Source organism: Podarcis vaucheri, assembly GCF_965113315.1.
Source record: "Podarcis vaucheri genome assembly, chromosome: 16".
NCBI lineage: Eukaryota > Metazoa > Chordata > Lepidosauria > Squamata > Lacertidae > Podarcis > Podarcis vaucheri.
In genome coordinates this window covers 36159470-36178154 of record NC_138754.1, presented here as the reverse complement: position 1 = coordinate 36178154, position 18685 = coordinate 36159470, and the positions used below count along the sequence as shown (strand labels likewise).

At 45.4% G+C, this 18685-nt stretch overlaps 1 protein-coding gene and 1 long non-coding RNA gene across 5 annotated transcripts in view; one reads left to right on the top strand and one right to left on the bottom strand.

Moving 5' to 3' along the window:
• LOC309521568 overlaps positions 1-18685 on the bottom strand; it is a 503597-nt gene that overhangs the window by 159492 nt on the left and 325420 nt on the right. The window lies entirely within an intron of this gene.
• The window catches only part of ADGRD1 (adhesion G protein-coupled receptor D1), a 304658-nt gene that overhangs the window by 49388 nt on the left and 236585 nt on the right, over positions 1-18685 (top strand). For all 3 annotated transcript variants that reach the window (XM_082204127.1, XM_082204128.1, XM_082204129.1), the window contains 4 exons: positions 658-717; positions 3245-3362; positions 5244-5354; positions 12486-12561. In XM_082204127.1, coding sequence (XP_082060253.1) covers positions 658-717; positions 3245-3362; positions 5244-5354; positions 12486-12561 — 365 coding nt within the window. The remainder of the gene's footprint in view (positions 1-657; positions 718-3244; positions 3363-5243; positions 5355-12485; positions 12562-18685) is intronic.

Sequence of the window (18685 nt, the reverse complement as noted above, 5' to 3'; positions counted from 1 at the left end):
ACCCAAACATGTTGAACCATCACTTTTGTCTGCTACTCTGCTTTCCCCCTTCCAACTTCTAGTCCAAGACACCTACTCTACCGCTGAGCTACAGCTAATGAAAACATGTTCTGCAGTGGAAATGTATAAACCAACTGAATTAATGCAGCGTTGAAATGGGAGAAGGAAACTGTGATAAATTGTTGCAGAGATGGGTCCCTTTCATCTTCTATTGAAACAATTTCTGTAGATACCCCCTGTTCTAAAGATTCTGTCTGGCAACTGATATTCACTCACACACAAGAATATATATATATATTCTACAAGCATTTCCCCTCTGCTGCCTTAACCCCTCCAAGGTTTAGTCAGTTTCAAACGTTTTGCTTTTGCACATTGGTTTTAATATCTTGAACAGGGGGATAAATGGATGCTAATGTAATTGGAGTTTCATTGTCCTGTTAGTGTCCATAAATACCCTTCTGCTTTAAAATATTATTGTACAATATTTAATGAGCACAAGTGGTTGTCTGTGACATGCATGGATTTGTGTCTATTATTTTAGAGTGAATATGCCCTGGGGTGCCCTGACTCAAATGCTATTTCCTGGGGGTTGGAGGAGATGGAGGCAGAGGGTTTTTGATATTGTAACGAAATGACCTGGGGTTTATTTGTTTGCAGGTCTTCTTTAAAACTGTGGAAGGTGTGCTTGCGTTTCACGGCTGGAATGAAATGTCACAGGTAATGCCTTGCTACACATGAACTGAAAGCCTGCAACCAACTTGCCACTTTTCTTCCCCTAAAATATATATATATATATATATATATATATATATATATATATATATATAAAATTGTGATGTGGTAAAAGGGAAGGGATGCTTCATTGGCTCACCTGTCTACATATTTCTTCTCCAAACTTCCTCTCCCATTCTGCTTTTTCCTTTGTCCATGGGATTTGCACTACATGCTTAGTGTTGCAGGCAGGGACGCGGACTTATAAAAAATATTGGGGGGGCCGGGAAAGCTCGTGAAATGCAAATAAGCTCATGAATATGCAAATAAGCTCATGAATATGCAAATAAAGTGGCACCGCCCCCTCGTGAGCAAATAGGGGAGAGCGTGCTGCTGCCTATTTATCAGCTCCGGAACAGCTGATATGCGGGAAACCTGGGGCTAGAGGCAGGAGCCCCCGCCCCCGGGGATTCCCTAATCTCGCGGGGGACGGCCGGGGCTCTCCGGCTTGGGCGCGCTGCTGGCTGGCTGGCGAGGGAGCAGGTGGGGAGGAGGCGGGGGACGGCGGCGGCGCCCGAGATTATTGGGGGGGCTGAGCCCCCCCCAAATTTTTTTTGAGGGGGCTCAAGCCCCCTCAAGCCCCATGGAGTCGGCGCCTATGGTTGCAGGTGATATGGAACTTTGCTTGCTGGTGTTTGATCTGTGATGACCCATGCACACTAGGGGCAGATGGACTAGTCTATTTCTGATCCAAGGGTGCCAACTTGAATAAAATATTTTTTTTTTTGGGGGGGGTCTCAGGTAAGCCCTGTTGGCATGCAGAGGGTCACAGCCATCCTGCTGTGAAGACCCATCAAAGACCCATCGGCCTTTGCTCCGATGTAAATCAGCGACCCAGGCTTCAAAGCCAGGGCACGCTATATCAGCCGAGCGAACTGCGCACACAAACTGCGCACGCAGAATAGGCGTGAGGCTTGTGGAAACATACTACAACTACGGATTTATTAATCATAAATCAGGACAAAGAAACATGTCGTCTCTCTCTTTGTCTTCTCAGAGAGAGACAGAGAGAAGCAAAAGGTATGCACACAATGGAAGTTCCCAGCAAGCTGTGCTGGTATGTAAACAGACATGTGACTTGTAACAATCCCATGTCTGCTCCTTATGGTGAAATGGAAATTCTCAACAAGCCCCACCCCACATAACTGATCACATGATGTAACACACACACACAATTTGAATGGCAATTCCCATTATTGGGGGCTCAAATATTGGGGGCGGGGCAGTGAAGGGTGTCAGTTCAGAAAGTATCAATCTAATGTGTGGAGATCTTTCCTATTCTGATTAATGCAAGAGGATTCTAGAAGCTACTAGAAGCTTCTCTGTGTGAGAGAAGCAGGCAGAAGCTTCATGATTGTTTGGGTTATACCTTCTGGGAAGCTGGTTTGAACTAGTTCTCTTATCTCTTTCAATTAAGGTCATGCTGGCTGTAAATATAGGTCAGTAGGAGCCTGGGTTTTACTTTCTTTCTCTTTCAATCTCTCTTCCTTCTGGTGTGCTCTTCTGTACATAGTATGCTTACTGTTTAGTCTTGTTATACGTTTATAAGTTTTGTAAGTGCTGCAACTAGATTTTTTATGGACTGTGCAATCCTGAATGTATTGGATTTGTCACCATTAAGCTACATTTGCCTTCAGCACAAGTAAACCTCTGCTGGATGAAATATGGCCTCTGGTGTATTTTTGGAAACCCTGCTACAGTTTTTCCTCCACACGTATGATCTTGGCCCCTAGAAGTTGATTCCTATGCTCTGATCCGTATCTTTTTTTAATTAGTTAATTCACGAATTAGGCTTAAATCATCACCATCATCACCAAACATTCCAAACCCTGAATTGAATTGGGGGTGGATCCAGGGTGGGTGGCCCCTAGGTGGTCCTGGATCAGATTGGCCCAATCAGGTGCCAGGGTCCTATCATGGGAGTGCCAGAGGGGTTGCGACCCCAGTCACGGATTTTTGAGGGGGCACTAAGCATGCGCCCCCATGCAGGTGCCCCTAGCCTAGCCTGGCCCAGTACTCCTCCCCTGGCACCAGAGGAACCAACACTTGGAGGAGCACCTGAATAGACCATGCTGGTTTGCCCCTGCCAAGTGCCGCATCAACTGGCCTGGCTGCTACCTGTGTGGGTGGGCAGGTGGCACAGCGCAGCCCTGCTTGGCTCTGATGCAGTGCGGGGTCACTCTGGCAGTGTTGGTGGTGAGCACTGGGGTCCCACTGTGGGCTCCTTCACCCTCTGTGCCCTCATTCCCCAGTACATGCACCCCTCCATTGCATGCATGCCAGCACTGGGCACTGTGAGCTCATGCAACACTGCGGCCAGGGGCAACAGATCAGCACCCCAGATTATGGTAGGCTATGTGCAGCCCTATCTTCAACAAGGAGTTCTTGCTCTCTCAGTCCCACATTCGACATAAGGTTCCCTTTGCTCCTCCACACAATCATGACCGTGGCTCTTTTTTGGTTTGCTTCTCAGACTGTACCCATCGCTCAAGACTTAGTTGACACAATTGACAGTGTGATGCTTCATGTGGGCCGCAATCTTGGAGGAAGCCCATCAGCCATAACAGTCGAAGGCACATCATCCGTGGCAGGTGAGGCTTATCTGGCACACGTACAGACACCTGTTCTGAAACCAGAATCTGGATAATTGCAATATGACATGTCTGTGTCTGCAGCTTCTCACTTGGTGACAAGGAACAGGAAGGCTTCCTCCCCTCTTTTAATCAGGGCTGGGGGGAGACTGCATCCATCACAAAAGAATTTATACAGTGGATTGGAGGGAAGGAAGAATATTAACCAATGGCTTTTGATTCGGTTGCAGGTCTCCAAAAGTGGGTTTCTAATGATTCTATGTTTCACATGGGTTATTGCAGTGATTAGTTGGTGGCCTACATACATTGGTCCACAATATTTTAGACCCATGCTTAAAAATATCCTAGGCTAAGGCAGCTCCAATTCTGCCACCATGGAAAAACTAGTTTCTAGCACACACATCTTTCTTGGATGGGGTAGCTGTGTGGGATGTTATATTATTGCCTCCGGGAAGGGCTGGTGCACAGACCTCTAGTATTACATGAGACAATACTAGAACTCAGGGGATACAGTGGTGCCCCACAAGACGAATGCCTCGCGAGACGAAAAACTCGCTAGACGAAAGGGTTTTGCGGTTTTTGAGCTGCTTCGCAAGACGAATTTCCCTATGGGCTTGCTTCGCAAGACGAAAACGTCTTGCAAGTTTGTTTCCTTTTTCTTAACACCGTTAATACAGTTGTGACTTGACTTCGAGGAGCAACTCATAGAACGTGGTGTGGTAGCCTTTTTTGAGATTTTTGGTGATTTTTGAAGCTTTTCCAAAACTTTTCCGACACCGTGCTTCGCAAGATGAAAAATTCGCTAGACAAAAAAACTCGTGGAACGAATTAATTTCATCTTGCAAGGCACCACTGTATGTAATGAAATTATGTGCTGGAGGATTCAGGAAGGACAAAAGAAGCTACAGTGGTACCTCGGGTTAAGAACATAATTCGTTCTGGAGGTCCGTTCTTAACCCGAAACTGTTCTTAACCTGAGGTACTACTTTAGCTAATGAGGCCTCCTGCCACCACCGCATGATTTCTGTTGTGTGTCAAGACCCCGAAGCCACCCCCTTGTTGAGAAATAACACACACAAGGACACAGATATTAGGTTAATGTTATTGGCCAAATTTTGGCCACAACTTTATTGATTACAGAATGTGAGCACTATTGGCTTAGGTATTGAATGGACCTAACTATATCTGACTCCTGCCCAGTGCTCAGGAAGTCTGGTAAGGGTAAACCACCGGAAGGGAGAGCCCTCTCAATGCGTACCAACTCGAGCTCCCCCTGGTGTTCCTGTCGCGGTCGTGTCATGGCCCTAGCCCCCGACCTGGGCTTTGGACAAGATCAACACCCCCGGATTCCTTTAATGGAATACCCTTAAGCTTGGAGGGGCAGGTGATGGCCACACCTCCCCTCCCCCATCACAAGGTCAAACAATGCCTAACCGCAACCCTAACAAAGTTGTGATGATTGCTACGAGGTAGGCGGAAGCCACATGGCCAGTGCCAATTTGCCAAGTGGAAAAATTCCTACCAGGCTCCTCAACGGTGACCAACCAAGGTCCATAGCAAGGCCAGTGCCTAAAACCTGCAAAATAGGGAGGGAGGGCGGGTGATTGAGGAAGTGAGCCAAAGAGGAAGCCCTCCGGCTCACGCCTCTGTTTAAATGGTCCCGACCAGGCTCTGATATGGCCGGAACCCCCCAGGCAATGGGGGACTAAGTCCCCCACCCCTGGAAGGGGGTGGGTGGCCACGCGGTCCACTACAACTCCTCCCCACGGGGAAGTGGAGTGGATTTCTCATCCTGAAGCAAAGTTCTTAACCTGAGGTACTGTTTGTGTTGCCCCCCTCCCCCTTATTATTGTTTTTGCATGTGCTTGCATTATTACACAGATTACTCTTTGGTCAAGCTGCCTCCTCTACACCTGAGCGTGCCCCACTACCGTTTCCCATTGGAAGGGCAGAGTTATATTTCTATCCCTGGAGAAGCATTTCAGAACAAAGGTAAGATCTACTGCTTTATGAAGGATTTATGACGGGGAAGGGTTATCACTCTCCGTTAATTGAATGTGTAAACTGCCTACTGCAGTGATGAGTTCTGCAATCTTCTAACCCAGAGAAGCTGAGGTTTCCCTCCAGGTGTTGTTGGAACACAGCTCTCATTGCTCCTGACCGGTAGCCATGCTAGCTGGGGGAGACGGGAGGTGCAATAGACAACTGCACAGTTTCTATCTGTAGAAATGGGCAAAAGAAGAAAATGGTTAAGAGAGAATGCTGTGCTTTGTCAGGGAGATGCAGAGTTTTAAGCTTACTCTGAGGTTGTTCCTCAGAGTAACAACCTCAGATATGCAGATAACACAACCTTGGTGGCAGAAAGTGAGGAGGAATTAAAGAACCTTTTATTGAGGGTGAAAGAGGAGAGCGCAAAATATGGTCTGAAGATCAACATCAAAAAAACGAAGATCATGGCCACTGGTCCCATCACCTCCTGGCAAATAGAAGGGGAAGAAATGGAGGCAGTAAGAGATTTTACTTTCTTGGGCTCCATGATCACTGCAGATGGTGACAGTCACAAAATTAAAAGACGCCTGCTTCTTGGGAGAAAAGCAATGACAAACGTAGACAGCATCTTAAAAAGTAGAGACATCACCTTGCCAACAAAGGTCCATATAGTAAAAGCTATGGTTTTCCCAGTAGTGATGTATGGAAGTGAGAGCTGGACCATAAAGAAGGCTGATCGCCGAAGAATTGATGCTTTTGAATTATGGTGCTGGAGGAGACTCTTGAGAGTCCCATGGACTGCAAGAAGATCAAACGTATCCATTCTGAAGGAAATCAGCCCGGAGTGCTCACTGGAAGGACAGATCGTGAAGCTGAGGCTCCAAGACTTTGGCCACCTCATGAGAAGAGAAGACTCCCTGGAAAAGACCCTGATGTTGGGAAAGATGGAGGGCACAAGGAGAAGGGGACAACAGAGGATGAGATGGTTGGATAGTGTTCTTGAAGCTACCAGCATGAGTTTGACCAAACTGTGGGAGGCAGTGGAAGACAGGAGTGCCTGGCGTGCTCTGGTCCATGGGGTCATGAAGAGTCGGACACGACTAAACGACTAAACAACAACAACAACAAGAAGCTTACTCTGGTTTTACATGCTATTATTGAGGTCCAGCTGGCACCAGAATCAATGGGAAAGAGACCCATCAGTTACCCATCCCTGTCCTACTAAGCGTGTTTGCGATTGTAGGCTTACAGTGCAACCCTACCCATGCATTTTTACTTGGAATAAAACCCCCACTGTCTTCTCTTGGGCTGACTCCTAGGCAGGTGTGTGTCAGGGATTCCTGCTCCCTCAGCCTCCCTTGTCTGCACTGCAAGTGCACATGCCTTCATTTCTTTAAACTTTTTGTTGCCATCGGAATGCTTCAAAACTTCGTAGTAATTTTATTTATCTGTTCATTGGAGTATTTGTACCCCGCTCTTCAACCCCGAAGGCTCTCTGAGCAGCTTATATACAGGGACAGTCCTTGCCTGCAGGCGTACAATCTTAGAAGAACATGATACAAAAGGGTAAAAGCACAGGGAGGGAAGAGGAAATAAAAATGAAAAGGCAGACACCAATTTCTAAACAGTTGTTCCTATAATGACCAGATGGCACAGTTCAGGGGTGCAAGCAGGGGTGTAAGAAGGGGGGTGGTGGAGGGGGCAGTCCGCCCCGGGTGCCACTTTAGGGGTGTGTGTGACAAGATGGCCCCTGCCTCCCCCCAGCTGTAGAGCGGCCGAGGGCGCACGCAGTCCATATGGGCGCCACTCGAGCAGCGTTCTTATGGGCTGCTGCTCTCTCGCACCGTCCATATGGGCGTCCATACAGGGTGCCTCTCGCACGGTGACCATATGGGCTTGTGCGGCAGCCTGTACAGCCACCGCGCGCGAGTGGCAGCCTGTATGGAGTGCTGCTGTATTCTGCCTTGGTCAGACCCCACTTGGAGTATTGTGTCCAGTCCTGGGTGCCACAATGTAATAAAGATATTGACAAGCTGGAATGTGTGCAGAGGAGGGCAACCAAGATGATAAAGGGTCTGGAATGCAAGCCTTACGAGGAACGGCTGAGGGAGCTAGGTATGTTTAGCTTGGAGAAGAGGAGATGTGAAGGCCATCTTCAAATATCTAAAGGCTGCCACACGGAGGATGGAGGGTGGGATGGAAACCAGTGGATTCAAGTTATGGGGAAGGAGAGTCCAACTAAACATCAGGAAGAACTTGCTAACAGTAAGAGCTGTTTGACAGTGGAACAGACTGTCTCAAGAGGTGATGGACTCTCCTTCACTGGAGATTTTTAAAGCATCAGTTGGATGGCCATCTGTCCTGTATGAGCTAGATGAGATTCCTGCATTTCAGGGGGTCGGACTAGATGACATTTGGGTTCTCTTCCTACTCTACAATTCTATGATTCTGTTCTCACTGACAAATGATCCCCAGCTGGCCATTCACTATCCAACTGGCTGGAACCTCTAGCCAATCAGACTGAAATTTACTTGACCCTTGCCTCACCTGCTTAACTTTAAAGAAGGTTCTTTGCTCTGCTGGAACTGTCACCTAGCAACCGCGGCCAAAAAGGTTTGTAATGCTATAACCATGCAGGGCCTTGTGGCAGTCACAGAGGTCATGAACACCAACCACACACACACAGCGCATGCAATAAAACTGCAGCCTTAATCGGGCTTCTCTGCACTTGCTAAGTTGGAGGTGAGAGATGCAGGCAGGAAGACTGAGATGCAGATAGGTATTTAGGAGGGAGGCAAGAACATCAAGCCAAACTTTGGTTAGTCCTTGGGCCAAAAACAATAAAGGCATCTTGACTCTCCTCTCTAGCTCCTGCCGGATTCAAAGGGCTTCCACATGTTGGTCGTAAAGGGGAAAGTACTCCGAAGAGAGTAATTCAAAGAACACAGAATAGTGTTCATTTTTTTATATATATAAAAAAAGCTTTTAGAGGCCAGAAATTTGCACACAATTTCCATAAATACCAGATGCAAAACCCAGAAAGGAAGCAAAAGTACCAAACACAACCCAAACACCCATTTATGAATCTGGAGATCAAGTGCCATAAGGATCAGGCAGAGAGCAAAACCAAAACCCAGAACCAGAATGTTACCCACTGCTATAAATTACGTTAAGTTCAAGACTTTTCGTCCCTTAACGTTGCACATTCCAAGTGGCTTCACCCTCTGACATCCAACTATTTATTTATTTAAAGATCTATAAACCACACTTTCATATAAAAATATTGCAAGGCATTATGTGTAATATTAAAAAGTACAATGCTGTGGAGAAAACAATAAAGGCATCAAACACATCTGCAAAAGCTATTGGGTGGAGAATCCCAGGTTCAAAAGGAGTGCATCCTGAATAAAGCAGTTTTCTGAAGAAATCTGAAAGCGATCAGAGATTACTCCTTCCAAGCAGAGCCAGGACTTGCCACACTTGGTAAACTCTGACTGAATGTCAGCTGAATGAGGAACTTCAAACAGTGCCCCATCATAAGACCTTGGCGATCAAGGTCCAAGTTGTTGAGGGCTTTGCGAATTTAACACAAAGACCTGAACCTGGCCTGGTAGCAAATTGGTGATGGAGGCAGCTCTTTCAGCGGCAGAGTTCAATGGGGACAGCAATCCATTCCTTTGAGAAGAAGAAGAAGAAGAGGAGGAGGAGGAGGAGGAGTTTGGATTTGATATCCCGCTTTATCACTAACCTAGGTAAAGGTAAAGGGACCCCTGACCATTAGGTCCAGTCGTGGCCGACTCTGGGGTTGCGCCGCTCATCTCGCTTTACTGGCCGAGGGAGCTGGCGTACAGCTTCCGGGTCATGTGGCCAGCAGGACTAAGCCACTTCTGGTGAAACCGGAGCAGCGCACGGAAACGCTGTTTACCTTCCTGCCGGAGCAGTACCTGTTTATCTACTTGCACTTTGACGTGCTTTTGAACTGCTAGGTTGGCAGGAGCAGGGACCAAGCAATGGGAGCTCACCCCATCGTGGGGATTCAAACCACCGACCTTTTGATCGGCAAGTCCTAGGCTCTGTGGTTTAACCCACAGCGCCACCCGCATCCCTTATCACTACCCTAAGGAGTCTCAAAGCGGCCAACAATCTCCTTTCCCTTCCTCACCCACAACAAACACTCTGTGAGGTGAGTGAGGCTGAGAGACTTCAGAGAAGTGTGACTAGCCTAAGGTAGAAGAAGCTGCATGTGGAGGAGTGGAGTCGCGAATCTGGTTCACCAGATTATGAGTCCACCGCTCTTAACCACTACACCACACTGGAAATCCGGATGCTGCATTCTGCAGCTTCCAGACCAAGGTAGGGCAGCCCTACCTAAAGCATGTTACAGCAATCAAGGCTTCAGGTATGCAATACAGAGTGAATGTGTGCAGGGAAAGGGGGAGCTTTTGTGTGTACAGCTGTATGCTCAAAAACTTCCGTATGGTCTAGAATTCTGTGCAATCAGCTCCCTGCATGCAGATGTTTTTGTTGCATGTGTGGACTCAGTTTGTGCCATATCAGAGGTAGGGCTAGTCATCGCAGCCCAGCTTCTGGTTCATATGTTGATACAGGACATGAACAGCTTGCCCCTCACCCATGATCTTTTCTAGTAACCACCCTTACAACATCAAAATCCTCTGCTGCATACTCTTTTGTCACTCATGTAATCTAGGCGTTGCCATCTAGTCTTTAGCCAGCAATGTCTGAGCATCAGCATATTTCCTACAACTTCACATTATTTCATCTGAATCACATGCAGCTACGGCTGTTCATTGTTAGCAGTCACACCTGCACTGCACAGTCAAATCGCGTTGGTTCCTTGCCGCAGAAACAAAGCAGCAAAAAGAAGTTTGGGAGTACCTTAAAGATAGATTTATTGAGCCACAATAAGTCTTAATACCATGAGACTCTTGGTTGTTTAAACTAGTTCCGCAGCTGTTCTTTCTCTCTGTGGAATTCTAGGAACCACAGTTCTGTGGGATAGATTAGAGACTGTCACCTAATCATATTTCTGAGGATTTTTGGGAGGGGGTGGATGCAAAGTCATGGCTTCTAAAGTGGCTTGTATAAAACAGATACAACTTTGCAGGGTAGAATGTGCATTTTAAAATCTATTTATGAAGGATTGTTTGAACTGCTCTTTGCATTGTGGTTCTCCAGATGACCTGTTTACGGAGTGTTTGTCTTGATTTGATTGCACAACACTTACGTAGAGGTTAGACTCTATCCAGCCTCTATCGAGCATTTGTTTTGATTCATTTGCAGGGAGGTTATATGACAATGATCATTCATTCTGATTTGCTTGTACACTGTTTATACACCTTCGCCTTAATTATTTGTTCTTTGCATACACTTTGGTGCATTTCCCTGTTGCTTTCCTAAAAGTCTAAATAAAAATGCATTTGTTGCAGTAGGATGATAGGAGGTCCATATTAAGGGATGTAAACCCGGATCAAGGAATGTAATAGCATCACTCCATTCTGTCTTGGTCAGACCTCACCTGAAATACTGTGTCCAGTTCTGGGTACTACAGTTTAAGAAGGATCTGGATGGTCTGGAAGATATGCAGAGGAGGGTGACCAAGGTGATCAAGGGTCTGGAAACCAAGCCTTAAGAAGATCGGTTGAGGAAGTTTAGCCTGGTAAAGAGGAAATAGAGAGAAGATCTGATAGCCATCTTCAAATACAGTGGTACCTTGGTTTAAGAAAAGCTTAGTTTATGAACAATTTGGATTAAGAATGCTGCAAACCTGGAAGTAGGTGTTTTGGTTTGTGAACTTTGCCTTGGAAGCAGAACATGTTCCACTTCCTGTTGAGTGTGTTCCATTTGTAAATCGAGTCCCCTGCTGCTATGGGAAAGCATGCCTTGGTTTACAAATGCTTTGGTTTAAGAATGGACTTCCGGGATGGATTAAGTTCATAAACAGGGCCGTCTTACCCATAGGCGCTAGGGGTGCGAGACACCTGGGTGCTGGGCTCTCAGGGGCGCCAGGCCGAGAGTCTGGGGCCTGAGAGTTGAGTCGGGGAAGAGCCTGCCCATTGGCCGGAGCGCTGTGACTGGCTCTTCTGCTGCAGGCGGCTCTGCGTGCGAGTTCGGGGGCGACCGAGCCAGCAAGATGCTGAGGTGGCCGGCTGCCTCTGCCCTCCTGCGCACCTGGGACTGGGCAACCGGGGGAGGAACTGTGCAGATCTTTGCACCCCAGCACTGCATATGCTTAAGACAGCCCTGTTCGTAAAACAAGGTACCACTGTATGTAAAAGGCTGTCACACGGAAGATGGAGCATGCTTGTTTCTGCTGCTCCACAGGGCAGGGCCTGAACCAATGGCTTCAAATTACATTAAAGGAGATTCCAACTAAATATTAAGAAGAATGGTACAAGCTGTTTGACAGTGGAACAGACTTCATTCGGAAGGTGGTGGATTCTCCTTCCTTTTAAAGCAGAAGTTGGATGGCCATCTGTCATGTATGATCTAATTGAGATTATTGCATTGCAGGGGTTGGACTTGATAACCCTAGAGGTCCCTTCCAACTCTACAATTCTATGATCCTGAAGTTGCTTCCAATCCCAAAGTTAATCATAGTAGTTCCTGTGAAATTAATGGAACTGATCAACTTAAGTCCATCAATCTGAATGGGTCTACTATAAGTAGAGCTTGGTTGGGCACACATCCCAGAGCACTTCAATCGGGCAAACCTGAATTTCTGGTATTCACATGAATCCTTCCCACAAAATGATTAGCCACTCATTTTGCCTTTGAGTTCGAAGCCATCCGAAGGAGGTTTTACTAGAGACAATATTTATATAATTTAGCTGTTTAGCTTCATTACATTATGAAGGTGGTGAGAAGTCTACACTGTCCTGTGTTGATGTTCCTTTTCTAAAACTCTCTGTGTGTGTCGGGAACTGGGAAGGCGTGTTCCTTCTTTCTTTAAGTGAACAGTTGGAATCCCATGAGAGTAGAAGTGAGGAATGATGGAAGAGGTTACGTTGCCAGTTTACAATGTGACTTTAAATTGGCTTTCACACCCTCCACTTTTTGCTCAAGCTGCAACACTGGCATGCAATAAACATCCTGTCCCTTTCCCTCTCTCTACAGCTTGGATAACCATTGTGGGACTTCTCTACCATACCATGCACCAATTCTTCGGAAGTATCAGACCAATAGAAACAAAGTAAGTTCCTTATTAAAAAAAAGGCAAGCTGATTGTGTATAATGAAGAGTACTAATATTAAAAGTGGGACCCTGGTAAGAATGGGCAAGTCTGTCAATCTTGGTTTTCATTTATCCCGGCATATTTCCATATCAGTTTGAGATTATTATTTTTTTGGGAAAAGTCCTCATGAGAATTCGCCAGCGTTTTAGTGCAACTTTCTCTTGAAATACAAATTTGTGCAAAGCAGTTTCCCCTAATATAATGTATGATTTGTAAGTTGTTTTCACTAAAATGTGAGCCTACCATATGCATGTTTTTGTGCACATTGCTTGTTTTTGTAGGCCTTGCTTGGCTAAATTGTAAAATTTGTGTGGATTTCGAAAGATGGCTGGTTTTGGTTCTCATCTGGCTTCGTAGAGGGTGAATCATCTTCTGCTGGATCTAGACACATTAAAAAAAATGTTACAGGAAAACGTGTTATAAAGCTCATAATGGAAAATCACACTGGCGAAGGAACAAACAGCAGCGCCATGGGGTGTCGCATGTTTATAACACAGTTATAATGATATAATTGAGTGTAGCTGAGTCCTGGGTTTCATGCTACGTTGGATTGTAGCATGACTGGAAATTTCAGTGCCTGCATCATCATCATCAACCTTTTATTCGACCATCAGTCAGAAAAAAGTACATTTGTCAATACACAGTTAAAAGCTCCAGGAAGATGTTAGAACTTAGCCAACACTAAAATGAGCTAAACAGATAGCCCCATATCAATACAGTCAATTATAGTCTTGCGATGCTTAAAAGCTAAAAAAAGAAATTTGGCCACCAAGGAAGGTATAGCTCTAGTGACGTTATTCAGCAAGTGTAAAACCTGGTTTTCTCCGGATAGGAAGCTAGATTGACATAGGAGTGGGTCTATAAAATTTTGTCTAAGCTCTGCATAAGAAGGGCAAGTCAAAAGAATGTGTTCAGTGGACTCAACCACACCCATGGCACAATGACAGGTTCTCTGGGCGTATGGTACTCCCCTGTACCTTCCCCACAATATCGCAGAGTCAAGGACATTTAATCTAGCCGCTGTAAGAAGTCTACGGTATTCCACATAGTGAATTTCTGCAAGGTAGGGGGCTGGTATGGTCCGATAAATCTGGTCCCCTAGGAACATACCTGGTTTTACCTGTGCTATGTCCTCTTGTCTGGCAATGTCACTCAGTCTCCGGGAGATCACAGCTCTAGCTTGATTGTACATCATAGACTCAAGGTAAAGGTGAGACAATCCGCAGGATTGAACCTCGTTAGTGACCTCCCTTTCCCACGATGATTGGAAATCGTCACTCAATATCAAGGGGGCAATACCCACTGGTTTAAAACAAAGCTTGAGCCATAGCCAGAGCTTCGTCTTCAAGGCCACATGCCGTAGAGCTTGCCAGCCGACCTCTAATCTCATAACCGCACCCGCTACCGAGGGGGGAATCCTAAGGATGGCTCTAAGGAATCGCGTTTGGATAGAATCCAATTTCAAAAAGTCCCTACGGGAGCCTAAAAAGATGCCCACCAAAAGAAGGGGGAGGACTTTCATTTGAAAGAGTCTCAAAGCTATCTTCACTGATTGAGCCTGATTCTTAGCATATAGGGATCTAATCTGGATGGCTGCTTTAGATGCGTTAGTTGTTATAGTTTTGCTGGTTGCTTTCAGCTCATGCGATCTGCATTGTGTTTTCCTGTGCAACCTATTTGTGTCTGGGTCTTGCGCTGGGTTGGACTTTTAAGGCTGACTGTGGATCGCCTACAAGCAGAATTGTATCGTGATTCAAGTGGATTTTGTGCAACGCCTAGATAATTTGTTTTCTGAAGTGTCTAACAAATGCAAACAAACTCAGATAATTCCCACTGGGTATGCCCAGTAGCTTGTTGGACCCTTGCCTAGATAAATCATATGTATTGCCATCATCTCCCTCTACCACAAGTTTAATGTTCACTTCTCCTTTTGTAAAGATCATACCTTGTTCGCACTTCAAACAGCATGACAGACTAATACTAGAATAGCCAGTGAAGTATAGCATTCTTCCACCTCCTCCGCCTTTCCCATACGCACTTGGCTAATTTTTACACCACTAAAGCAGATAAAGCACTCGGATCCATTTACTTTCTGCATTGCGCCAGTGACATGTCCCGTAGATTAAAAGAAAGGGAACTAAGAGCAATATACCATTCAAAAAGACAGCCTAGCTCTGACCTGAGAATTTCCCAAGCCAGTTTAAGACAATTATATATATATATAAGCACAGTCTAAATGCATTAACTCAGGTAATTACTGCTGAAAAAAATTGATGCCTGGAGTGGCAGCCCCAGCCCCCTTTCCCTCATACCATAGCAAGGTTGGGTGGGGAAGGGACCTAGCTCAGAGGCAGAGCAGTACGTTTCCAAGTACAATTCAAAACTGACAGTCTGGAAATACCCCTCATTATCAAGGAGAAAATGGCAGGTGATGGGAGGGACCTGCCGCAGGCTCTAACGAGTTGCTGCCAGTTAGAGTAGACAGCACTAGTCTAGATGGGTAGGCTGGCCTGCTGTTCTGCAGTTTTCTGCCTTCCTATATAAGTACATAGAGCTTTTTCCACAAGGGGATCAGTCAAATGTGCAACCCCCACTTGCAGCCTTGAAAAGAGTTGTGCTCCAGGAAAAAGCTCTATCACATGATCATGCTGGTGTTCTTAAATGGGCCCAGATAACACTTCCTGGGAGTATGAGTGACTTTCAGCGGCAAGTAAGTTTTGGACCTGGTTGGCACCTGTCTGTCTCAAGAGACATTGGAGAGCACCTCCGGGGGTAAAGTTAAACTGCTGTGTTATCAGCACCTAGGGGATAAGCCTCGGCAGTGTGTATGGAGGTCCTGGCTGCCCAGGCAACAAGACCCATCTCTAGGCCACACTGATGTGGTCCAAAGGAAAGGAAAGCAATGCCTTTGGCACCAGCTTGGTGGCAGGGGTTGCCAGAAGAAGATGTACTAGGCACCATCCAACCGACTCCACTCAGGATTTGTGTAGAACTTAACTCCTTAGCTTTTTCTTATTCCAAAGATACCCCCCTCCCAGGCAGTGGAGGCTTAGGATCAGTGTTTTCCTACTCCTAGATGAGCTATCTTCCCAGGTTGACAAGCTCCATCTGCCCCTCACTTCTCAATGCAGCGCATGCAGAAATGGTCTTCATTAAACTATTGGTCTCATCCGCTCAATTTGCTGGAGCCTGTCTTTGCATGCAGGGGAAGTGCCTAACTCACTGAGTGTTTGAGACCCACTAGCTCCTCTTACCTGGTTTAGCCGGCCAGATGAAGCCATTTCCTGGGGTGGGGCTTCTGTCGCATGCTTGCAGCATCTCTGATTGAGAAAAACCCACATAAACGTAATGGGCCGTATAGTTACAATTGCAAAGTTATTTACTAGAAACTACTTCTCAAAAATTAGATATTAAAAAGTAGCTTTTCAGTTGATCACCAAGTCCAGTATGTACAAAATGCAAATCCTATTTTGTCAGTGCTGTAATACAAGAGAAGATGAAGAAATTAGAAAAGAATGTACTACAGCACTGAAAAAATAGGATTTGTATTATGTACACACTGGACTTGGCGATCAACTGAAAAGCTACTTTTTAATATCTAATTTTTGAGAAGTAGTTTCTAGTAAATAACTTTGCAATTGTTACTATACTGTCTACTACATTTATGTATTTTTTTCCAATTGGATTTGCATAATATAGGCATTCTGGTGGTTTTGGCTGCTTCTCTGAGCCACAGGGGGACGCGGGTGGCGCTGTGGGTTAAACCACAGAGCCTAGGACTTGCCGATCAGAAGGTCAGCGGTTCGAATCCCCGCAATGGGGTGAGCTCCCATTGCTCGGTCCCTGCTCCTGCCAACCTAGCAGTTCAAAGTGCAAGTAGATAAATAGGTACCGCTCTGGCGGGAAGGTAAACGGCATTTCCGTGCGCTGCTCTGGTTTGCCAGAAGTGGTTTAGTCATGCTGGCCACATGACCTGGAAACTGTCTGCAGACAAACGCCGGCTCCCTCGGCCAATAAAGCGAGATGAACGCAGCAACCCCAGAGTCGTCCACGACTGGACCTAATAGTCAGGGGTACCTTTACCTTTACCTGTACCTGAGCCACAGGTGAGAGCTCAGTGCAGGGTGGGACCAAAGGTGGACAAATCACCTGCCAGAGGGAGTATCCCTATTTTGGGACTAAGTGGAAGCAAATGTTAGCAGCAAGACAATTAAGACATCAGCAGAGGTTCTGGCGGATGGAGGCAGAGGATGGGGCACTTATAGCTCAGCACAGCAAGAACGCTGACCAGGAGCCTGTAGAGAAGTTACCATACTCTTCACTTGGGTGGCTAACTGGGTTGTGTGAAGCAATCATCCTCAGGGAAGTGCAATATTTCTAACTGTGATACCAAATCCCAAGAGGCCATAATTTATGGGCCATTAGCTGTATAAAATGTTATTATCTCGATAATTTGTTCTGGCAAATGGGCCTGGAATGTTTTACTTCCCACAGACAGAGAAAACGCATGGGAGGCCAGAGGCTCCACACACACAACTATTTCTCGTTAGGGATGTAAGAAGGTGCTGATCTCCATTTTGCCCTGTATTCACCACACACAGCACCGTTTCCATTCAGCCAATATTTGGCTTCCAAGAAAAAACAACAGCCTTCGTCTTGCTGTCCACTATGGTGAAATGTTATGCGATTGGTAATGCAATTAACTACATTATCATCACGTTCTTTCACACCAGTCACTTCATTGCAAAGGAAATGCCTTGCAAATCTGAAAACAGAATATCATCAATTGTGTGTTGTTGTGTATTGTTTGCAGACTGAAAACACCATCAGCGGCAAATCCAGATTTATTTTATGGGTTGATCTCTGTTCCGGACATGGGATGAATGAGCAAAAATCGGCAATTTCTGCTCCCATTTCTGTTTCCTTTGGAATTCTCTGACTTCCTTACTGGTTGTATACTTAAGCAAATCCCATCTCTTAAAATCTGGATGGCACCTCAGTTCTTTGGAGAAAATAGTAATTCCAGGAATGCTAGCTTGGCCTTACTTCCCCCATCGCTTGGTGAATCAAAGTCCAGCTAGCTGAGGAATGCTTGCAACTCATCAGTCATCTTTCTCCTTGCTTGCACTGATGCACAATTTTGTGTGTGTGTGTGTGTGTGTGTTTATACTGCTTATTTATGCCCCTAATGAGGATTTTTACAATCTCATTTTCTTTTCAAGGTCCTTCTTTTCCACTCAGGGTTAGCCAAGGCAGTGCCCTCCATATGCTGTGGACCACAACCATCAGCCCCCTCTGGCATAAGCCAGTAGTCAGGGATTATGGGAGTTGTAGTCCATCAGCATCTGAAAGGCACCAAGCTGGCTACCCCTGATTTTTTAAATATTTTTTTTACTCTTTTTATTAAATTTCGCTTAAATGACAAAAAGAAAAAACAAAACTACAGTTACAGAAAAAGGAAAAGAAGAAATATATATTCATATACAGCATATAAATAACATCCATTTCTGTTACGGTTTCTTGTCTTATTCCTTGAGTCTCTATATCTTTACCCATTTAGATCTTTTCTCTACACACCAATTGACCTCCTTCCCACCTGATTTCGGGCTTCTTGATCAAAAATTCTTTCTTTTTTCTGCAGCCAAAAGTTATTATAGTTTACGCATCATAAGATTTATGTCAGACCGGCAGTAGTTTCTAAGTTTCTATAGTTTTCTTTAATATATGCCACAAATTTATTCCAGTCACAAATAAACTTTGTATTTTTTTGGTTTCTAATTTTTTTGGGTCATTTTGGCCAATTCAACATATTCAAATAATTTTGTTTGCCAATCTCTGACCGTTGGAATCTTTGGGCTTTTCCAGTTCTGTGCAATTAATATTCTGGCCGCTACTGTCGAATATTGGAATAGTGTTTTATCCTCCTTTTTGATTTCGTCCCCGATTATTCCTAATAGAAAGGCCTCTGGTCTCTTAGGGAAAGTGTATTTGAATATTTTTTTTAACTCATTATAGATCTGATCCCAAAATTTCTTCATCTCATCAAAGGTCCACCACATATGGTCGAAATTGCCCTCTTTAA